The sequence below is a fragment of the Ceratotherium simum genome, chromosome 16 (genome assembly GCF_057802395.1).
Source record: "Ceratotherium simum simum isolate JZ-2026a chromosome 16, ASM5780239v1, whole genome shotgun sequence".
Taxonomy (NCBI): domain Eukaryota; kingdom Metazoa; phylum Chordata; class Mammalia; order Perissodactyla; family Rhinocerotidae; genus Ceratotherium; species Ceratotherium simum.
In genome coordinates this window covers 50035569-50057670 of record NC_141915.1, presented here as the reverse complement: position 1 = coordinate 50057670, position 22102 = coordinate 50035569, and the positions used below count along the sequence as shown (strand labels likewise).

The following is a 22102-nucleotide window of genomic DNA, read 5'->3' as shown; positions in this document are numbered from 1 at the left end:
GGAGAATGTAAGTCATATTCTGCATTATTTAGAATCCAGAATTTTTATATTGGTAATCAAGTTCAGAGAGTGAATCAAATCAAAGCTCACAGTGCTTTATATTTTAGAAAGCTACTTATAGTTTGTGCATACGGCATATTAGGAATATTAATGGATAATGTTAATACTACAGTTAATACGTGTCAGGCACTGTGCCAAAGGCTTTACATGGATTATCTCATGTAATCCCTACAACAACTAATAACAGTAGGTCCTTGGACCATCCCCATTTTACAGTTGCAGAAAGAGAACTTCAGAGAGGCTGAGGGGCTCACTCAAGCTCACACAGTGAGTGGCAGAGCCAGGACACGAGTTCTGGCTGGCCGTCTAATTCCACTTTATCCAACAACAAAACAAAAAACCACATCAAATTTTAAGGTCATCACATTAAAACTACTTGTTAAAAATGTTTTACAATATGTAATATAAATCAATAAATTTGAACATGGTTATTTTCTAATTTGTTTGAAGATACAAAATACAGTTCCACATAGCAATACCAAGTACTCAAAACCAAAATAAATCAATGCAGGGTAAGTCTAGTAAAGTATTCTGCAGCTACTGCAGAGCAGTTGAGGATGAAAAAGTTCACCCACTGCACTGATTTAAAAATCTTTTTTTTCGTTTTGCCAAAAGAAGAGAGATTAAATTTGAAAGACTAAGATAAACAACTAGTATCACTGCAAGGGATTGGTAACTTTAGCCAAGGCCACTAAAGGACAGTTCTTAAAACAAAACGATTTCCTTGATCCATGTCAGCCCATTCTAATAATGCTCTGCTAATGTAGATGTAACAAGGTCTCTTGAAAAAAGGCACCTTGTAAAAAAAATACGTTCACAATATAGACAAAAGTGAATTTTATCATGTAGCTAGAAAAAAATGAAGTACTTTCAAATAAGGAAATAAAAATCACTGTTAATTTCCAGAAATACATACTCTAAAATAATACGTAGTTTCTAACTAGAAGAAAAATTTGCAACAAACTGCAATCTGAATGCTCATAAGCAGAATGAAAACTGTGACAACTACATGAGAAACACTGCAAAGGAGTTTATAAAAATAACAGAATAAAAATGTTCCGATATCTCCTTCTCCAAACCAGAGCAAATCTGGGCAACTGTATACCAGTTATGTGCCAATTTCCAAATGATACTTTCCTAGAAAAATATATGGCTGCCTTTCAGATAACTAGCTGCCATTAAACTTCTATTTTTCAGGGTACATTATAAACCATGTTCACTGATGGAACATCAGCTGAGGATTACCAGTAGTTAGTTTTCAAGGAGGTGAAGATTCAAACAGCCTTTACCATGATGAATGGTGGTTAGGATGAACTGTACCACTCTAAGTTAGTAAATTTACCATTAAAGTTCCCTTAAGATTATTTATATAATAACTATAATTTAAGTTAATAAAGTAAAAAAGGAATAGCACAAGCTATTATGAAAGTTCACAACATAAAAAGAACTATGTGGGGCCGGCCCCGTGGCTTAGCGGTTAAGTGCACACGCTCCGCTGCTGGCAGCCCAGGTTCGGATCCCAGGCGCGCACCGACGCACCGATTCTCTGGCCATGCTGAGGCCGCGTCCCACATACAGCAACTAGACGGATGTGCAGCTATGACATACAACTATCTACTGGGGCTTTGGGGGGAAAATAAATAAATAAATAAAATCTTTAAAAAAAAAGAACTATGTGAATATCAGTGCAATGCTATGTATTCTTAATAAAACACTACATATATTTAAAACAATGTGCTAGAACTTCCCAGGGGAGTGTTAATTATTTGAGTGTATGGATATTGGTCAGAAGAGGCTGGGAATGAAAGGAAAGAATGCTCCACGGATATAAGGCTTGAGTGCTAGCAAAATGGTTCAGCGGCCAGCGCTTTGGACAGGAGTCAGCAGCTGGAGGTTCCAGTGTCTATCCTATCATCATCTACTCTCTCTGTGATCTGAGGCATCGAGGAACCTCTCTGCATCTGAATTTTTTAATCTGTGAAATGGGGACGATAGCCCGTATTCTGTTTCTCTCTCAGTTTTTTTTTTTAAGGATTATATGGTAATGTATGCAATAGAGCTTTGAAAAGTACAAAGCAATCTTTATAAAACATAAGGCATTAAAAAGTGATAAAATTATCAGCATTTGAATTAATTTTCTGGAGGAAAAAACTGGCACCTGTTTTGGGCTAATACGACGAGATACCCCAACTTGGTTGGGCTGTCACCTATTTGTGAAAGATGAATGGAGAAATTCAATCCAGAAAGTCCTTTGGCCATTACACTTTTCTTAAAAGCAAGCTCACAAACCGTTCTCCCAGGTTAGGTCCACACTCCAGTAAAGAATTCTGAAACCAAAGTCTAGTTTTCATAACAAAACTATTTCCTTGCTTTATCTCTTAGTTGTTTAATAAACATTTTCAGAGCAGCATAAATTGCTGTACCACTAGCTTTGTTCAGCAATAAAAGGTAATAGAGAAAGCAGCAAGCACAGTATTTTACAACCCCTCTTCAGCACCTAGAGCCCAGACATCCCATGGCTAGTCAAGTTTCTACCAAAAAAAAAAAAGATATAAACATGAACACGTCAACATAATACATCAAGAGATACACTTATGTATGCGTGTATATATGTACGTACACACAAACATTATCTCACCAAGTTGTATTAAAACCATAAGCACATGCCAAAACATCCTCTTTGTTTCCAATGTGAATAATACTATAGCTTTGGGTTTCCAAGGTTCAGCTAAAATGTAATCACTATGACATTTGACCAAATTCACCAAAAGGAAATTCTATCTAAAGAGACGTAAATTTTAAACTCTCTACAGTCTCTAATGTTATATAAAATCCTATGTTATATAGGCTGAAATATTTTACCCTAACCCTAGAATCAGTAGACAATACGTTTTTAACAACTTGAAGTAAAAGTCCTTTTTCGATTTTATTCACAGAGAAAATGGACCAAATCCTTCTTCAACTAGAAACATGATAACAGTTTACAACTGAAAGTAGTGACTGATTCATTTTAAAGCAAATCCAAATTAGTGTTAAATAAACCAATGACTATAATTTCAAACCCATGCTGCAGTACAAATAAAAGAAATAAGTATTGTAGCCCAAACTGAAGTTCCTATTTTACTTACCACTCAGCTCCTTTTTACAAGCTAACGCGTGAGGCTAAATAGTTACTTTGTTACACGGAGTAAGGGAAGCTCTGTCTTAATGAAAAACTACCTCATCAGCTTGGAGAACTGTAACTATCATCAAGTACAAACTGTACTACTTGAGTAAGAAAAATTAAGTCTAACTGAAGGTACCATGATAACAAAGAAAACAGTTTTGGTTTCAGGAATTGCAAAGACTGGTCACTACAGGAAGCAGTATTAATGCTGACAATGCTTAAGTGTTTATAGAAACTAAGACGCTCTGGAGTGTTCCTCCCACTGTCACACACTTTCCCGTCCTATATAACCAGTTCCATAAATTTTGCTTATATTTCTGAATAAGTAACCGTATATAACATACATTATACTATATGTATAATAAATACAACCATATATAATGTTTATACTAACATTAAAAAAAATTAACTGGCCGTGATTCCTAGCCATTTTGTTACTTTTGCTACATATCTCCAGTTGTATCATTTCCCAGCCAATGCTTGACTCCCATCTCTTTAATCATCCAAATTACCAGATTCTGTAGCTATAGTCACATACGAAGTTTTTCTAAAGAGAGAGTCTCTCACCAGCCCAGTGGCAGGCTACAGTGAAGGTACAGTCAAAGCGGGGCAGTACAAATATTTAATCCAGTACTAACAGAGACCACTTCTTAGGATAGATTACCTGCAGTGTGCTAGTTTATAAGAACTAGGAAGGTACCCTAAGCTATCACAACAACGTGAAGCTTAGATTTTTCTTTTTCCACAGTAGCTATTTAGTTTACCCATAATGAAACTACCCAGAAAAGGAAATGTTTGCCTTTGGGAACTGGGAAAGAAAACATTCATGTTTGCATCTGAAGTTATTACTAACAAACAAATGGCCTGCTAAAAACCTAAGTTGTGATATCACTACCCTATCCCTTGTCCCCAAGACCAATTACAGGGCAGTCATTCACGTTAAGCAAAAAAGCCACAGAGAGGCTTCAAACTGTCCCCATTTTTTTTTTTTGCATTTCAATTTGCATTAAGTTTAATAATCAATCGTTAGTTGAAACAAAAAAGGCTAATTTTATTTTATCTGCTAACTCTTCCCATTTCCCGATGTTACTTTTTCTATCCAAGATTTAAGAATATACATTGTTAAACATAATAAAAAAGAAAAATTAAGATTCTGTGATACAAGGACTTCCCATCTCCTGGAAAATTAACAAACAAGCATGTAGAAACATTTCATATTTCCCAAAAGGAACTTAATGTGGGATGTTTCTTTTTTTGTAGAAGAATCTTATAATTCAGAATGTCTAAAAAGTGAGGAAATAAAATAAGTGCCAGGCCCTATGCTAGTGAGAGAGAAAAAGACAAACAAGGCATACCAAAGGAGCTTCTACTTTAGTGGGAGAGCCAAACACGAATGCAAATAACCTGAACACAGGCGACTAGACGAGGTTAGAAAGCAGGGAGGGCAGAGAGTGCATTCCAGCCGGTAGGACTGGGGAAAGCTCTGACCTGACACACTGTTCCTCAGTGTGACCAAGGAGCAAATTCACCCAAATAGCCTACGGCTGTCGGCTACAGATACAGATCATGGGGTCCCATCCCAGATTCCTGAATCAGATCCTCTTGTGATGGAGTCTAGGAATCTTTGTTTTGTATTAAACAAGCATTCCAGTGAATCTGATGCAAGGGGTCCATGGACCACATTTAGTCACATTAAAACTTGATTACCACTGTTCTAAGTGAAAGGTAAGACCTAATGAACAGATATGGTAATGAAAAACCCTGACAGAAGGACTTTGTGGAAAAAACTATGAAGTAGAAAATCGGGCTATGTGGGAATTGAGAAGTTACAGGGTATGTGCAGTGGTCTAATGAAATACATTGTCGGCATCGTGGGTAAGCTAGCTAGACTGACTCACTTAGAGAGGCTGAACTCTGTTCTGGAGGCAATGGAGAATAAGCAAAGTGTTTTGAGCAAACCTATGCTGTGTTTGAACAAGATTACCTCAGAGTCCAAGCAAAAGGCACTGCGACAACAATGTAAAGGAGGAAAGGAGGCAATGGATGCAAGAGACTTTTCAAGGGTAGAAAAGACTGGCCTTGGGGATATGCTGTATGTAAACAAGAGAAGGAACTGAAGATGACTTTGAGGAAAATTTTAAATAAGCCAAGTGCCTTCTCGGGGTCCAATACTATGCCAAACACCACAGAGCATTCAAAAGTAAGAGAGTCATTAATTCAGTGTAATAACTGAGCACCTACTATACATGCCAGATACCATTAACATACACACAGGAAAAAAATTCCTGTCCTCCAGGAGTTTAAAATTAGATCTCTCTCTGTTCCTCTTTTCTTGTGTCCCTACCTTTTATCAGGAAAAAAAGTATTTCTGGAACTTGTTTCTCCTCACCCTTCAGGCTTTCTTTGCCCTTAAAGCAACAGCTGGCTCAAGTCAAGAACATGCAGGTCCTCATCCTGAGAGGTTGTACCTACTTGTTCTTAATGGCAAATAAATCTTTAGGAATGCTTTTTCAACAATGACATGACAGTCTTGATATGAGACTATAAGACATGAATGTCCAAATTCAAGAAGAGTCAGTGAAGCCCAACTTCAATTAAATGGACTCATGGAACCTTCCTACAGAGAACTTTAGAGTACAGTCATGGGCCACATAACTATGTTTGGATCAAGGACGGACTGCACATATGACGGTGGTCCCACAAGATTAGTACCATAGAGTCTAGGTGTGTAGTGGACTATACCATCTAAGTTTGTGTAAGTACACTCTATGATGTTCACACAACGACAAAATCGCCTAACAATGCATTTCTCAAAATGTGTTCCCGTTGTAAGTGATGTGTGACTGTACAGTCACTTGTTTATTCACTCAATCAATGTGTAGTGGATGCTATTACAGGTGGATGTTTCTTCCTTGACCTAGAAGAATGAATACTTAGAATGGAAAACTCAGAATGGAAAGTGTGGTTTGTTGAGAAAATGAATTAAGAAAAAGGGAGAATAAGCAGCACTTAAAAACATGAGGGAGGGTGAAGGGAGACGGAGGAGGGATGTATGGAGGAACTTATGCAAGCGAGACTACCAAAAATAAAATAACAAACACTGACCAAAGGACAAAAATTAACCACATGTCTGAGAATTGGATGGCGGTCACTTGTCAAGTTAAATGCCTAATTCCAAAATATAATGCCGCCAGCTACTCAATTTTAGCAATAATGTGAGATAGTTTCTGCTTTCATTAATGGACAAATTACTTGACAAGACACACACACAGAAGAAGAGAACTATATAAGACAGTACACAATGAAGTGCTAGGCTGTATGGTACACATGAGAGCCATAATTCAAAGTAAAGATTCTGTATCAGTTTTATAAAAGGTTATCATGAACACTTTTCTAGAACTTTTAACAGCCAAGACTGCTTCTGAGTACAAATTATAATAGCAAAGACTGCTGGCTACACATCATTTTGTAGCCACACCCATAAATGTGCATCACTTTAACACGGGTGACATCATCAAACAACTTTCTAAGCAGTTTTACTTTTAACTGTCACTTTACTTTGATCATATTACAGTAAAACACTTCTGATCTGAACTACCTTCAAACTGCATAAAGTCTAGATTGCTATCATTCCTGGGATCTTTCCGGTCTTTGGCAAATAAAACCAAGAATACAATCAAAGCATTCACAATTAAATTACAAAACACTGATAAAAAAATCTATTTCAATTATTATTTTTGTACCTTGAACCTAGATCAGATCTTTTCTTTTTCACCCTCTCTTCAATGCTGTGTAACAGCTACAAAGTTTTATGGGTTTAAGACAAAGTAGAAAAAATAAATGTAAAGTAAATTCTAGGTGCTTCCCATGTGAAACAGAGGTACAAAAAGTAACTAAGATTATTTTGTTTTTTAAAAAGGAACATTTTGTTCAGTGTGGTTAGAAGCCTTAAAAAAAACACAGAATGCAAATATATAAAAAGCACAATGACTGTTAAACATTAAAGATTTTAATCTCTCTATATATTAAATTAATCTGTACCATAAAACGAGTACCTCTAAAGACTAAATAGCACATTTGAACAATTAGAGTTGGTTACTGAACTCTTAGTCCAAGAGTAAAAGGTCAATTTTTCTAGAAGGATGAATATTATTGCTGTAATCGAGAGGAAATTATTCTCAAAAGAACAAAATTAGAAGTGCCTAAGAAAATCACTCTAATCTCACTTTCAAAAAGGAAAAAGGACCAATTAAATATAATAGCTTCATCAAATCTACGGGGTTTACCTTATTTTTATCTTGCTTGGTTTAAGAAGCTCATCTATATAGCAATCCAAATTTCTGAGGCTAAAATTCTAGATAGATACATTATATTGTGGAAATCAGCAAAAATGGTGTGTCAGAATCAGATATTAAAAAATGTCATTAAAATAAAATCACATTTTAAAAGAACAAATCTCTCACCAGCTGAAATTCTCGACGCCGGTCATAGGCATTCTGTATGCCACTGTCGGCCCATAAGGCTCTTATAGCAGGAAGGTACTGTAGAAAAACCCGGGTTTCCACCATGCCCTGGGCCGCCATGGGGGACCGCGTGTCAAATGCCATCATCACATCTCCATTGAGCTGGTTTGAGTTATCTCCCCAAGGAATGTGAAGCTTCTCTCGAGCATCTACCAGCACCCTCATACCTTTGTTTAAAAAGAAAAAAAACAGTGTGATAGGAGTCATTAGATATTCTTATAGATTCTATTCCAGTATTATTTTCTTAAACTTCGTAACTGCTCCAGGCCCACCACCTCCAAAATGGAGACCAACATCAAAACAAACACCATAACTTCTCAGAGCTTAAAAAACCTAACAGTTGTTCAGAGTCATAAAATTAGAGCCTTGAAAAGCAAATACTATTAACATAATTGTTCTTTCTGAAGACTTTTCACATTTCTAATTTATAAAATAACTTCTGGGGTAGAAGGTAGTCACAAGAGAACTAAAACTAGTGAAGGAAAAAGAAATTATACTGCATAGCCCGATGTCCAGGCTCTGGAGAAAACGGCTGCAACCAAGATTTTATGAGCCTCTCAAAAAGACATTTATTTATGAAACGCCAAGAACCAAACATTATCGCTGTGTTCTGTTTGTTCCCTGAGCACCCTGCTTATAACCCAACACTGAGTCTTCTAGGAACACATTCAAAACTCAAACACTTCTCTCATACCAAGCTTCAAATCAGTGTAAGTCACAGGATGGCCTTCGATTTCCCTAAAAGGGAGGAAGATCAACTGCAAAAGAGAGAGAGATTTCCACTCACAGAGATTAGTTCAAACTCAATATTCCTATCACTAAACTGTTATCTTGGTCCATCTTAATAGTCACATGACTATTAAGTCATTTGTTTGGACAACTGAAAAATTGTTTTGCTGTCAATTTTCTCATCATGCCAACTCAAAAAAAGTAGATGTCTAGTGACTTCATCTCATAAACAATGTTCAAAGTAGGTCACACTTACGACCTAGTGCACATTAAGAACCAGGTGTTTACCTGGCTCATAATCAGTTAACATGTTGACTCTATTCTTTGACATAATTCCATAAGATCAGCTGCATCAGGATACAAAGGTACCTTCAATTAAAGACTGGCAAGGCGGAGTCTTCGGCCTTGAAAGGGACCTTAATTAGTTTTGTGCTCAACATTAAGATAGGATAAGCACAACTTTTCGCACAGCTTAACTGCAGCGGTACTAAGGCTCAGAGCTAGCTGTGGTCTGTGAACTCCTGGCCCTGTGTTTTACTCCCCTCCATTACCCCACAGTACTCCCCCCAGCCCAGGCAGTTTTCCTCTACCCAATCCTGGGAGGAAAAAAAGCCACACAAAGGAGTTGCTTAAGTAGTTCCAGAATAAAAGAATCCCACTGAAAAAAACACTGCTTGAAAACACCCGAAATCTGTAGCAAACTCCTAAGTAACTGCTACCCAGATAAAATAAAGAGAATCCTGATGCACCTGAAGTACCAGGCTCTGTATCTCAATTTTGCGAAAATGCCTTTTATGCAGAAAACATCTGATACTAAGAAAAATGAGTTCTAATTACCGTTCAAATGACAAAATAAAAACCATCATCTCTAATTCTTTGAAAGCCCAGACATAAAATTCTTGTTAACTTTTCACTCAAGGACAAAGTTTAACTTTAATTTTAAAAATACTGTCAGAAGCAGACCCTGTGATTCCAGCCGACAACGATTCATTGACTCAACCTGTACAGGCTCCGCATCACTTTTAGGCCAAAGATTCTTCCTATCAAAGCACGACTTCATTTAAATAGTAGAAGCAAGTGGTGGGTACCCCCTCCCCTCCGCCCGCCCCCAGTTATTAAGCAAAAAGGAGAGTGGAACGTGTTGCATAGTGATTACAGGCAAACATCCTGCCCGACCGTGACACTGAGGCGAAAAACCACTGATGCTAATTTTTTCAGACGAACTGTATGGGTCTACCCTTTCCTGATGCCAGCACAGTAAACATGACACCCTCAAGTTTCACATCCTTGCCCAAAAATGCCCAGGGCCTGTCACTCTTCGCCCTTGACAAGAGTCTCAGGCAAAAGTTTTCTTATCGCGACGGTTCCAGAAATCCCTTGCTCAGGAGGCGGCCAAGGAAGCGGGGAGTTGGAAGCAGACCCGACCCCATCTGACTCGGGTCACCCACCCGGGGCGGCGAGGTTGGGCAGGCAGCGCCCGAGCAGGGGGTGGGGGTGCAGGGGTTGGCTCTCGGGTCTTCCCGCCTCGTCTGGAGGGAAGAAGACAGGAGAGGTCGCCCCGGAGCCCGGGCACCGGGCTCGCCTCACTTCCCCCTCGGAGGGGGCGAGGCCAACGGCGGGGTGGGGGGTAAGGGGCCGGCCGTGACCCCCACTCCGACGGGAAGGGCGAAGCGAGGGGCCCCCCGACATCCTCTCCCTGGGGCGCGACGGCACCCCGGGCAGGCGGGACGGTGCCCTGGCCGCGCCCCCTTCCCGCCCGCTCGCCGGGCCCGCTCCTCCGCCAGGGACAGAGCGAACGAGGGCGGTGCCCGGCCCCGCGCCGGCCGCCCCCGGCCCCCGCCCTCGGCCCCCCGACCCCGGCCCGGCACCTTTGATCACGTTGCTGTAGATGGTGGGGCGGAACTCCTCGCGCGCACGCTGGTCGAAGTCCTGCCCGTGGATGATCCGCATCTGCTTCAGGAAGGTGGACTTGCCGCTCTCGCCCGCGCCCAGTAGCAGGATCTTCACCAGCCGCTTCACGTAGGTCTTCTCCCGGGACAGGCATTTGTCGATCTCCTTGGACTTGCGCTGCTGCTCGGCCTCGCCGCTCGTCAGCACGCAGCCGGGGAAGCACACGGACAGCACGGACCGCGACGGCAGGAAGTCCGCCATCTTGCCGCCGCCGCCGCCGCCGCCGCCTCGGCGGGCCCCTCCGGCTCCCTCCACCTCCTCCTCGGGCGGCGGGCGGCTCCGGCTCCGCGGCTCGAGGGCGGGGAGCGCTGCGGCGGCCCGAGCGCGCCGGGGGAGGGAGGGAACGAGCGACTGACTCGCAGGGCGGGCCGCGCAGGGCGGGCCAGGCGAGCGGGGAGGGAGGGAAAGAGGGCGGGCCCGGGAGGGGCGGTGGCCCCAGGGGCGTGCGCGCGCTCGCTGCCTCCCGGGGGCGCGCACGCACGCCGCGGCCGCTCTCCCGCCTCCCGCTCTTGGCCGGCGAGCCACGCTCTAGCTCGCGTGCCCGCGGCCGCCGGCGGGCTCGTGCGGGGGCGGGGGGGGCCCCCCTCTAGGAGCGGTCACGTGGTCTCCCGCCAGGCCGGGGGCGCGCTTAGTCTGCGGAGCTCGACTTTGTTCCCCTTTAATGAGCTGCGCCCACTTAGGGGCAGAAGGGCTACTTCCCCGAGCCCTGGAGGCCGGAGACCGGATCCCGGACACTCCGTTTGGGCTTCCCAACCGCTCCCGCCGTTCTTACACCCGGGTTACGTGCCCGCCGCCGCTTGCTGTCACCGTTCGCGCGCCTTATTTCGAGGCCGTTGGATCGAAAGTTATTCGAACAGCGGAGGCAAGCCTGGAAGACTTCTGATGCGTTTTCTTAAGGTGGCTCCCTTGACATCCTGCTCTCCCAAGCCCAGAATGATAACCAAACGTCGTCAATCTCCGCCCCAGCTCCCCCCGCCCCCAGCTCTTTTTGGCATTCTCAGACCTCTGCAAAGACCCTCCGTTGAGGAGAAATAACTGGAGTTGATGTTAATCTGAGATGGGCAAGGAGGGGTTGTTAATGTGGATCCCTGAGCTGCCGCGCTGAAATCAGTGGATGGTAGCTGGAGGAGGGTGAGGTCATGGTGAAAATCCCCCTGAACCGGACACTGTGATGCAGACTCTTCCCTACAAGGAAGCAGATAAGCAAACAGACCGAGGACGGGAGCAGGCAAATTTTAGGTTTCCTGCCAGATTACAGAGGATATGACCAGCCAAGGGACTTTTTTCTGTTCTAATAGCAGATTCAGGCCAGGACACCTGAAAGGGCTGCCAGGAGACAAGTGACAAGTGACAGCTGAGTTGGAAGAGAGACTGCTTAGCAAGGGCCCCGGAAGCCAACTTCTTCATTCTTAATATTTAGTTTCAAGGGGAAAAAGCCGTTTTGGTCCATGTCTGTTTTTGGCAGTGCGATCATAATGCTTCTTGATTTGAGCTCCTGTAGCTCAGAAACTACCTATGTGTTAGGCAGTGGAGCTAAGAGATCAGCATTCTGAGGCTCATGAACAGGTTTAAATAAAAAAAATCAGTGCTCATCAGTTTACTGTCAGGGTTGGGTTAATGGTTGAGGAGACTCATGACTCAGTAAATTAGCTGCAGTAAACAATGCATGTAGTAAGATTATCTCCTGTTGTCCTGGCCAAGACCATAGGGTGGACCACGTACAACATACAGAGTAGGGTGGGTTCAACTTCAGTATCTATAGATTGATAGGGTCAGAATCATTGGGCAGTGCCTTCAAGCAAAATGTATGGTACAAGTCTACCCCGGATGGATGGAAGATCTCTCTAGTCTCAACTAGTGTTCGGGAGGCCCTGTTCTCCCATCATGAAAGGACAAATCTCTGCTCAGAACTGAGGTGTAGCATTGCCCCCAAAGCACCATTCCTACATGGACTCCTGGTGCTAATCTGAACTCTTCTGCAAAAAGAGAAGGAGCGAAGCCTGTAAGCTAGGTAGTTAACATCTTTTTTTTTCCACCCAAAGCGTGTGCAACATAATGGAGAACCAAGGATGCCTAGGAGGCAGGAAGATATTCCTGCCCAGCCAGTTCATGCTGTGACATGTAGAGCAGCAGAGAAAGCTGTTCAAAGCCCTGCCCATAACCTTGTGTTGGAACAAGCTTGGCTCGGATCAAGCCTAGCTGCTCTAATCAGCGTTTCTGAAAAAGAGACCTCTTTGGGTCCAGCCTGGGGTTTGGCTACAGTAGTACAAATGCTTCTAACTGTCTGGTAATCAGGCCACCTTGAAATTGTAAGCATAAAAATGAGTTAGAGGTTTGGTGGTTCCTCAGAAAGTTAAACATAGAATTGCCATATGACCCAGCAATTCCACTCCTGGGTATATATCAAAAATAATTGAAAACAGGTGTTCAAACAAAAAATTATATACCTCTGTTCATGACAGCACTATTCAGAATAGCCAGAAGGTGAGAACAACCCATATATGCATCAGTGGAGGAACAGATAAACATAATGTAGTATATCCATACAATGGAATTATTCAGCCCTAAGAAGAAATAAGTGCTGATACATGCTGCAACATGGATGCACGCTGAAAACATTATGCTAAGCAAAAGAAGCCATACATAAAAGGCCACATATTGTAAGGTTCCGTTTATATGAAATGTCAAGAATAGATAAATCCATAGGAACAACAGATTAATAATTGCCAGGGGTTAGGAGGAGAGAAGAATTGGGAGTGACTTCTTAATGGGTACAGGGTTTCTTTTTGGGGTGGTGAAGATGTTTAGGAACTAGATAGTGGTAGTGGTTGCAGAACATAAATGCCCCTGAACTGTACACTTTAAAATGGTCAAATGATGAATTTGATGTTATGTGAATTTTACCACAATAAAAAATGAGGTAGGGAAAATAATATTTTCCATAAAAGCAATGTCATTGACATCATTTAACATTGAAATACCCACAATGTGTAATATTCAATAAATGAAAGTACAATTGTGTTTATTTTGAAATAACATTAACAATTTAAATTATTTGCACCAGAAGCAAATCTACCCTAGCAGTTGCATTGTTACAGTGTAATGATATTAGTGATGTTTTAATTTTCAGATAGGTTGTTTCATAACTGAAAAAAAAAATCCAAACTTTTTAAGGGAGTAGAGAGTCTATTGGATCTGCTGAGTGCTATATTTCCAGTAGACCCAGGTGTTAATTCATTGGAAACATCTGTATTGTTGCTAGCCAGTTAATCCATGTGCAAATGAGGGCTTCAGATGCCCCAAGGAGCTGTGATAAAATGATTGAATGGTTGATTTGTTCCTATGCTCTTTTCTTTCTGGAAACTCAAGATCTAATGGCAAACAGTCCTGCAAGATAAATAATGAATGTGTGACTAAAAATGTAGAAATGGACATTTCCAAATGGCCTTTCTTCTCTGATGTGGTCACCTTAGGAAGGAACAAGCCATTCCCAACAATACTGCCAATTCTTGAAATCTACTATTTTTAACTCTTCTGTTTGAACTGAAAGAAAGATCGGCTTCCTATCTTATAGTCATAGCTTTTTTTCAATTAAAAAAAATGGTGTTGCTTAGGTCACTTACTGCCTTCACGTGAAATAACTTTGGGCTGTTTACAGAAATCAGTATTAGCCACAAAAGACAAAAATTTGTCACCCTCAGACATATTCAAAAGAATGTGCCAGAGGCTCTAGGAATAATTCCAAAAGAGGAGTTAAAAAATTTTTTCTTTGAATCATGAGAAATATAATTTAAATAAGTATTTCACCTGCCAAGATGACTGCTCACTGCTCTGGATAGGACAACACCCATTTGGATATGTTTACTTAAAAATCAGTCACATTACTGATGTTATTAAACCTTGTGTTAATTTTCTAGTAAGAATGATGACACATCCAGCATTCTTGTTACACAACTCTGCTCTATCTCATCTTCATATAAAATAGATGGATTCTAATCCTTTCTCACAGATAAAACAGGCATGGATTTTTTTCTATCTTCCTTCCTTTCCATACTAGAAGAGAAAGGGAATTCCCTAGCCCTCCCATAATACAAATCCCTTACGTTTGTGTAATGTTTTAAACGCCCCAAAGCACTTTGACCTACTTTATCTCATTCTCTGCTCACAGTAGCCTGACTAGGAACACCCATCATTAACCTCGCTTCCATCACACAGGAGGAAGCTGAGAGGAAGAAAAGTTTAACTCAGCTTGGCCAATTACAGAGCACCCTCTTTTGACTCTGAATCCAGTGCTCTTTCTGATTTGCCAAAATGGTGGTTAGGCCCCTAATGCCCACGTGTATGAAGTTCAAACTTAAGAAACAAGTAGCTAACTGTACTTAACTGTGAGTCACCATAGAGTCCAGTAGTTTTCTTTGTTTGTTTATTTGTTGATTGGTGGGTTGGTCTGTTTTTCCAGCCCCTTTTGGACTGACTGCCATCTCCAAGTTTACCAGCTCTTAGACTGATTCTGGTAAGATATTCTGTACTTTGAGCTCAGCCTCTGGTTTGTAAAATGTTCCAGGTGGCTGATGCAGAAATAAAAGAAGAGCCAAGCTTATGGCAATATTTACATGGTGTGTAAGCCCCAGACGTTTCCTTAATGTGAGTTAGATATGAAAAGGCACCTTTTTTGTAATGAAGTTTGATGGTGCCCTTACCAGAATAAGCCTCTCATGTGGAAAGTTTCTTATGAAACTAGACATGTGGAATTGCATTGTTGGTGGGTTTTTTGTTATTATTATTAATGGAAAACATGACTTTAATTGCTGGTTGTATTTTTCTCAGCCTCTGAGAAAGATCCATGAGCTGCCGTTGACCAGCTGTGACTTCACTCAGCTTATCCAAAGTCAGAAGCCTGTGCTATCTTAAAGACACACGCCAGCACGCGTATATAAACTCTTACACCTTGCTGACTGCATCGGACTCGTTTATGGGCAATCTATTTATATAACACTAAACACAAGGCTTTGCCTGTAAATCTGAGATTCTTTCTGAGAAACTCAAAACATCCTGCTCAGTCTCTCTCCTTTATTTTCCCTTCCAGCTTTTAAAGATGAGAAATACTTTTTATGTTTTGTTGCCCGTAAATGGGCTGCCCCTTGCCAGAAACAGTAAGGGTTCTTTAACATAAGTTCTGTTTCTCCAGGGAAGTTTAAGTCTGCAGAGTCTCAATTTATTCCTGCAACTTAAAATCCTCTGCTCCCAACCTGGAGGTATCGGTTTTCTTTCCCTTGGAACACCGGATTAGCAGGCGTGGACCTGCCACTTCCACAAGCCACACTCCTAGCTAGCTGGCTCGCAGGTAGCATCACACGTCACGGCCTGTAGACTTAGCCTTTGCCTCAGTATAAATGCCAGGGCGTGTCAGCTGGTCAAGTTGACCCTTAAGCATAAGAGCTCACCCAGGGGCCCTGAGAAATGGTCCACATAGCCTTTGTCAGACTGTGGCAGCCTGGTTCCCGGAGCCAATAATGTCCTCAGCCCATCTGTCTCCAAACTCCTGAGTCAGCTGCTGAGGAAAAGATGGCTAGCTCCTGGTAGGATTCAGGGAAAGGCAACAACTGCTGAGTCAGAATCACAGAACCGGAGGTCTAGAAGATGAGGCACTGTCGCCGAGGTCCTCTCTTACTATAGTTATTAGCTTTCTCCTGGCTGTGGGAGGGTGATGCCAGGCCCACACATGAGAAGATGGGAGGAGGGAATAAAAGCAAAGAGAAGCTGCTCCGTGTGTGTCAAGTAATTGTGTTTTCCTTTTCTTTGCTAATAAACAGAAATCTAATAGGAAAAGTTCCCTTAATAGTGAAGTAATCTGCTTTTCTGTCTAAACCATATGAATCGCATCAGATTGTTTGCTAGTCATTTTGTTTTCCAGAGAGGGAAAGTGGTACAGTGGCGGAAACTTGGTGAGAAGTCAGTTAATGTATCTGAGCCCTGCCTTTCAGATCTGTAAAATGGGAGTGGTTATATCCTCACTACTACTACTAATCCTCACATAAAGATTTGTCGTGAGGATTAAATTATAGAAGAAATGCACTCAGTGTCTGTCCATAAATGAGGAGTTCAGTTTTAGACTATTTGAGGAAGGAGCAACCAAACTTCTTTACCAGCCCCTTGAAGGTTTAGCACTATCATCATGGTCAGAATGTTCTCCTGTACCTTTCCTGAGCCCTTACTTCTATGGTTTAAACGCATCTCTTCTCTTTCCTGTGCTTGAGTTCACTCATGGCAGCTGACGTGTCCCCCAACAGGATCTGTTTCTGGTTGAAAGAGTCTAATATAACAATGAGAAAAATACGTGCATATTAGGGATGGTCCCCCAAATCTGAATTCTGAAGAGGGATGGGATTTATTATTTCCCACCAGCACCCGGAGCATAAGCACCTCAGCCAGAGAGCAGAGGTTCAAGTGGAGATGTTGGCATAGTGAATTAGGAGCATGGGCTTTGTTTTCTAATCTGTAAAGTGGGTATAATCATCTCAGAGTATTTTAAGGGAGTTATATAAGATGACAGAGCAGGCTTTCAGTCTATGTCACCACGTTTCCTTCTGTCAAAGTGTTTACTCGTCTAACTGACGAACTGGTATCTATGTCATCAAGGTCATGGGTAAGGAGGGGATGGCTCATCATCATGCATGTGGATACCTCAGTCCACACGGCCATGCTGTGTGACGCCCCCACTAACAGCCACCACTGGACAGCCCTCGAGCCTGTGGCACATCCCCCCTTAGGGAAACGGGCTTGGCCTGCTTAAATAAGGAACTTTGGGATCCCGGTACCTGGAGTTTGGACTCGGGGGAAGCACAGGCTCTGGGCGGCTCCCTTGGCCTTGCCCTAGGAGTAGGGACAGAACTAGGAGAGGGCCAGAGCAGGACCCTCTAAATCACAGGCAGAGGCAGGGTCTTCTCTTGCCTGGAGCTGAGGCTGGTACCGCCTGGCAGGATGTAATGAGATAACATCTAATTTGCCCTCATTTTACAAACATGGGGCCTAAACTAGACCTCAAAAACGTCCTACTTCCTGGGCTCTTGAAGTGGATCCCAATGGGGAAACTTGAATGTTTGACTGAAACACTGCATTTAAGTCATTTATCAGCCAGTTCTTCCTTGGACTTTTGTGGCCCTCTGGAACTTGCTGAGGCTCTAGGCAAGCCTTCCCAAGGCAACCCTGGGCAAGAAGTCAATGAGCATTTTGTAGAAGAGCAGACACATAATGCATTTTGGACCAATCCTCAGCTATCCCTTAACCCAGGATTTCTGTTAAGGGCCTCAGGGAAAGCAAAGGAAGTTACCCACAAGAAGCTAAACCCAGCTCCAAGAGGAGGTAGCATTCTGCAGCACTGCCTCGGGCAGGGCAGGGTGTGAAGCCTGGAAGGCAAACTGCTCCTCTGTAACTGAGGAGCTCTATTCTGGGTGTGCATTTCAGAGGGCAGAGGGGCTGGATGCTCAGATTATGACACCTATTGCTTTAGGCGGTTTTCTCTCTAAGAATCCAGCAAATCACAGAGACTCTTGGCTAACTTGTTACGATAATTAAGGAATTTCGATTTGAGGGGCTATTTAACTCCCCCTGGGACAGACACACTTGATCCACAGACTCACTTTGAAAGCCAATGGGTTCTGCTGGAAACTCTAAACAAACTATACCTACAATTGAGGTATGATGTGCCCCTCCATGGCCCTATCGTTTTTTTTTTGTTTGTTTGTGTGAGGAAGATCAGCCCTGAGCTAACGTCCGATGCCAATCCTGCTCTTTTTTGCTGAGGAAGATTGGCCCTGGGCTAACATCTGTGCCCATCTTCCTCTACTTTATATGGGATGCCGCCACAGCATGGCTTGACAAACCGTGTGTCAGTGCGCGCCCGGGATTCTAACCTGTGAACCCCAGGTCGCTGAAGCGAAGCGCTCACACTTAACTGCTATACCACTGGGCTGGCCCCGCCCTATTCTTAATTATTGACTCTTCTCCATAAATGAAGAAATGAATAATAGTAGTGGGCACTCTATCAAATAGCCAGGAACTAGGAGGTGTTTCTGAAAAGACTCCTCCCCCCTAGTATAATCCTGTCATGGAATAATAGCATTTTTTTAGATAGACGTTTCTTTTGACAAATTACTCTCTTGGTGAATTTCATGCCTATTCCAACAGTGCCAGCCATCTTTCTAGTTTGGCCAGCAGTGGTAGGAAACACCCAGAGTCATCCCTGTTTTGGTTCCCTGGCCCTCTTTCCTTATCTCCCATTCCTTCTTTCCCCAGCTCCTTTCCTTCTCCTGCTCCCCATCCCTTCCTTTGCTCCCCTCTCTCCCTCCTCAGGCTGGTCAAGGTACCTGGCCTCTGAGGTCCTGCAGCATCCTCACTTTCCCCCATCACAGCACGTCACGCTAGACTAATTGTCCCCTCCCTCACCTCCTGCACCAGCACGTGGGAACTTTGAGGCAAGGGACACAGCTAACTTACCTTATATCTTCAGCATCTCGCAGGGCATGTCGTAAAGGCTCAGTGAGCAGCTAGCAGGGCATATCATAAAGGCTAATCAAATATGATTTAAATGAGTATGCACCATCTGCTTATTCCCAAATCATTTTCCTGCATTTCTAAGGGTTGCCAGCTGGATTTGCAGCCCTCCAGGACTGGAGGGACCTATGCAGTAACTAGAGAGGAAAGTTTTGGCTCAGCTCCACTTGTCAGAACCGGGGTCCTGGATCTTGCTACACACGGTGCTAACTTGGAATGGCTAGATAATACCGCATTGTGGGTTATTAACTGACTTGAACTAGCTGGAGCATGTGTGTGGGGTGGGGACGATTAGGACACACATCATAGGGCACACCATCACACAATGGAAGTCAATCAAGTAGCAGGACAGTGGAGCTTGGCTGAGTGGGCCAGGAGAAAGTAGAACTTGAGCCATCCTTCTCAACAGCAGATCCTTAGTGAGTGCCCATTCCGATCAGGCATGACCCAGGGTCACATAGAGCATCAGGGAGAGTTGGGCAGGTGTGGGTTTGAATCCCAGCTCTGCTACCTCATGTATCTGGCATAAACCACCTCAACTCTCTGAGCTTCATTTTCCTTATCTGAAAAATGGAGCTAGTTATGCCCACACCTCACTGGTTGCTGACAGGATTAAGTGTGATAACATATGCAAAGCACCTAGAACCAGGCTCAAAATAGATGTCAGGAAACAGTAGCATTTGCTGCTGCGCATTGGGGATTAAAAGCAGTTAAAATCATTTTGTTATATACATATAAAGATTTAAAAACATACTAAGTTGCACTTGTGAAGTTTTCAATGAACTAAACTGATCATTACTTCACAATCTAGCGTCTAGAGCATGGCTGTCTAATAGAAATAATGCAAGCCACGTATGTAATTTAAATTTTCTAGTAGCCACATTAGAAAGGTAAAAAAAAAGTGAAATTGCTTTTAACAATACAGTTTATTAAACTCAATATATCCAAAATATCATTTCAACATGTAATCAATACAAAGATTATTAAAGAGATATCTTAGATTCTTTTTTTGTACTAAGTCTTCAAAATCCAGTGTGCATTTTATATTTGCAACAATCTCAATTCAGACGCTGAATTTTCCTCAGAGATATCTGGTCTGTCTTTAGATTTCATAAAATTTACAGTTGAAAAAGATTCACAAAACCAAGTTGTTCCAACATACTTAAGCATTTTCCAATAACCGAGTCAAGTATCAGTCTTTAAATTTAAATTAATTAAAATTAAATAAAATAAAAAGTTAAGTTCCTCAGTGTCGCTAGCCACGTTTCAAGTGCTCAATAGCTACATGGAGCTAGTGGCTATTTCCTGGACCAATCCATGGGAAGTGGACAGAAGCCTTGAACGATTGGTTACAAGGAAAGGAGTGAGGAAGGGCATTACAGGCAGGTGAAACAGCCTGAGAGTAGGCACGCTTCCGTTCTGTGCCCGGGACAACGTGGGAGCCGGTTTGATTGGAACCAATTAGTTGAGGTTGAAAAGGCACACGGAGTCAGATTGGGAAGGGTTTGTGTCCTGGGTTACGATGTTGAGACTTTATTCTGTCGCTAAACAGGAACTACTGGAATATTTTTGAGTAGAGGGTGGGAGACATGGGCACTGCTTTAGGTCATCCGTCTGGCCCTGGTGCCCGGGACGGGAAGGAGTGGGGAGACACAGCAACCAAGAAGAACAGCTTGGAGGTGCCTGCAGTGATTCAGGTGTGCAGTGATAGGACCTGGCTAGCCTGAGAGTGAATAGAACCATCCAGAGACTTTACAAAGCCCGACTCTACAGGACTTAGAAAGCAACGCGGCTCTTTAGAGTGAGGGCGAGCAAAGGGGCAGAGATGGTGGGATGCTTGGGGACTGCATGCTTGGGAGGCTGGGTTGACACTGAAAGGTTTAAGGGACCAGGGTGTGTCTGCTATTCAGAAAGAAAATCCCCTAAGACAAATGGCTGAACCCAGGCCCAGGAGACTGTATTTTTTAAGGATTTTTTAAAAAGCAAATTTATAACACCTGCTCCACCCTCTGAATCACATGGTGACCCTGGACTTTGCCCAGAGTCTCTGAGATTGTGAAGACACTCCTTAGTTCTAGGGAACTCCTTGTAGGTGCTGACTTTTCCTCAGAAGTCAGAGGAAAGGTCTAGGCTGCAATCCTCTGCTCCCTGGCTAGTTTTTTATGCCCCTAATATCTGCCCTAGAAAAAGCGTTAGTGCTACCGAATGCAGGTATTGCTGTGTTGTAAGGAGGAAGGCTCTGCTGGAAAGGAAGCTGCTCACCCCTCCCTGACGCCACCCAGGCTCCTCTAATCCTCCAGTGGCCTGAGTCATCATAGTCTCCAGTCTCCACGTGCAGCTGGTCCAGGTCAAAAGCAAACCTGATGGGGCTGCTGGCACACAGTCAGGGACTGACCTATAGACTGTGAAACAAGCCCAACACTGCATTGTCTGGATGTGTGGGGAGTGCCTGCCTGGGCCAGGCACTGTGCTACGTGTTGGGGAGTACAAAACAGAATAAGTATACAGGGAGTTTACAGTGGGTGAGGCCAACTGGTCAACCAGCCATCACTGTGCTAAGTGCTCTGTGCCATCATGGGAGCAGGGACAGCTGCCCAGGGCCGTGAGAGTTAGAGCATCCCAACCAGCCTGGGTGCTTGGTGTGGGGCTTCTCTGAAAGCAGGTGGGTGGTATTCGAGTTGAGTTTCAAAAGAAGAGAAGGGGCTCATGGGAAGGAGGGCATCCTGGGCTGAACGAATGAAGACTGGGAGGCATGGAATAGTAATGGAATAATAATGAGATTGTGGTGATAGTCGTTGTCTATGAGCTCTTGCTACGCGCTAGGCACTGTCCAAGGACTTTTTATCTGTTAGCCTTCTCCCCATTTCCCAGATGGGAAAACTGAAGCTCTGAGCAGTAACGTCACTCGACAAAGTCACACTCAAAGGATGGTGCTGACTCACATCCAGAAATGCCTGCCTCATGCCACACCGCTCAGCAGCAGAGTGCACTCCAGGATCTGCAAATCATTCAGGTTGCATTGGGAGCACTTGGGGACCCCACAGAGACGCATAAACATTAGGGTTTATTATCGTCTTGATGAGTGGACCACAGTCATGTCTTAGGGGCGTCATGAGGTGCT

The 22102-nt window shown here is 43.2% G+C and overlaps 1 protein-coding gene across 1 annotated transcript in view; it reads right to left on the bottom strand.

Annotated features, from left to right (window-relative positions):
* GNA13 (G protein subunit alpha 13) overlaps nt 1–10817 on the bottom strand; it is a 43038-nt gene extending 32221 nt beyond the window's left edge. The window contains exons 1-2 of the mRNA XM_004432686.3: nt 10347–10817; nt 7690–7916 (exon numbers count right to left, since the gene is read on the bottom strand). Coding sequence (XP_004432743.1) covers nt 7690–7916; nt 10347–10629 — 510 coding nt within the window. The 5' untranslated portion in view covers nt 10630–10817. The remainder of the gene's footprint in view (nt 1–7689; nt 7917–10346) is intronic.
* Between the last annotated feature and the right edge of the window lie 11285 nt (nt 10818–22102).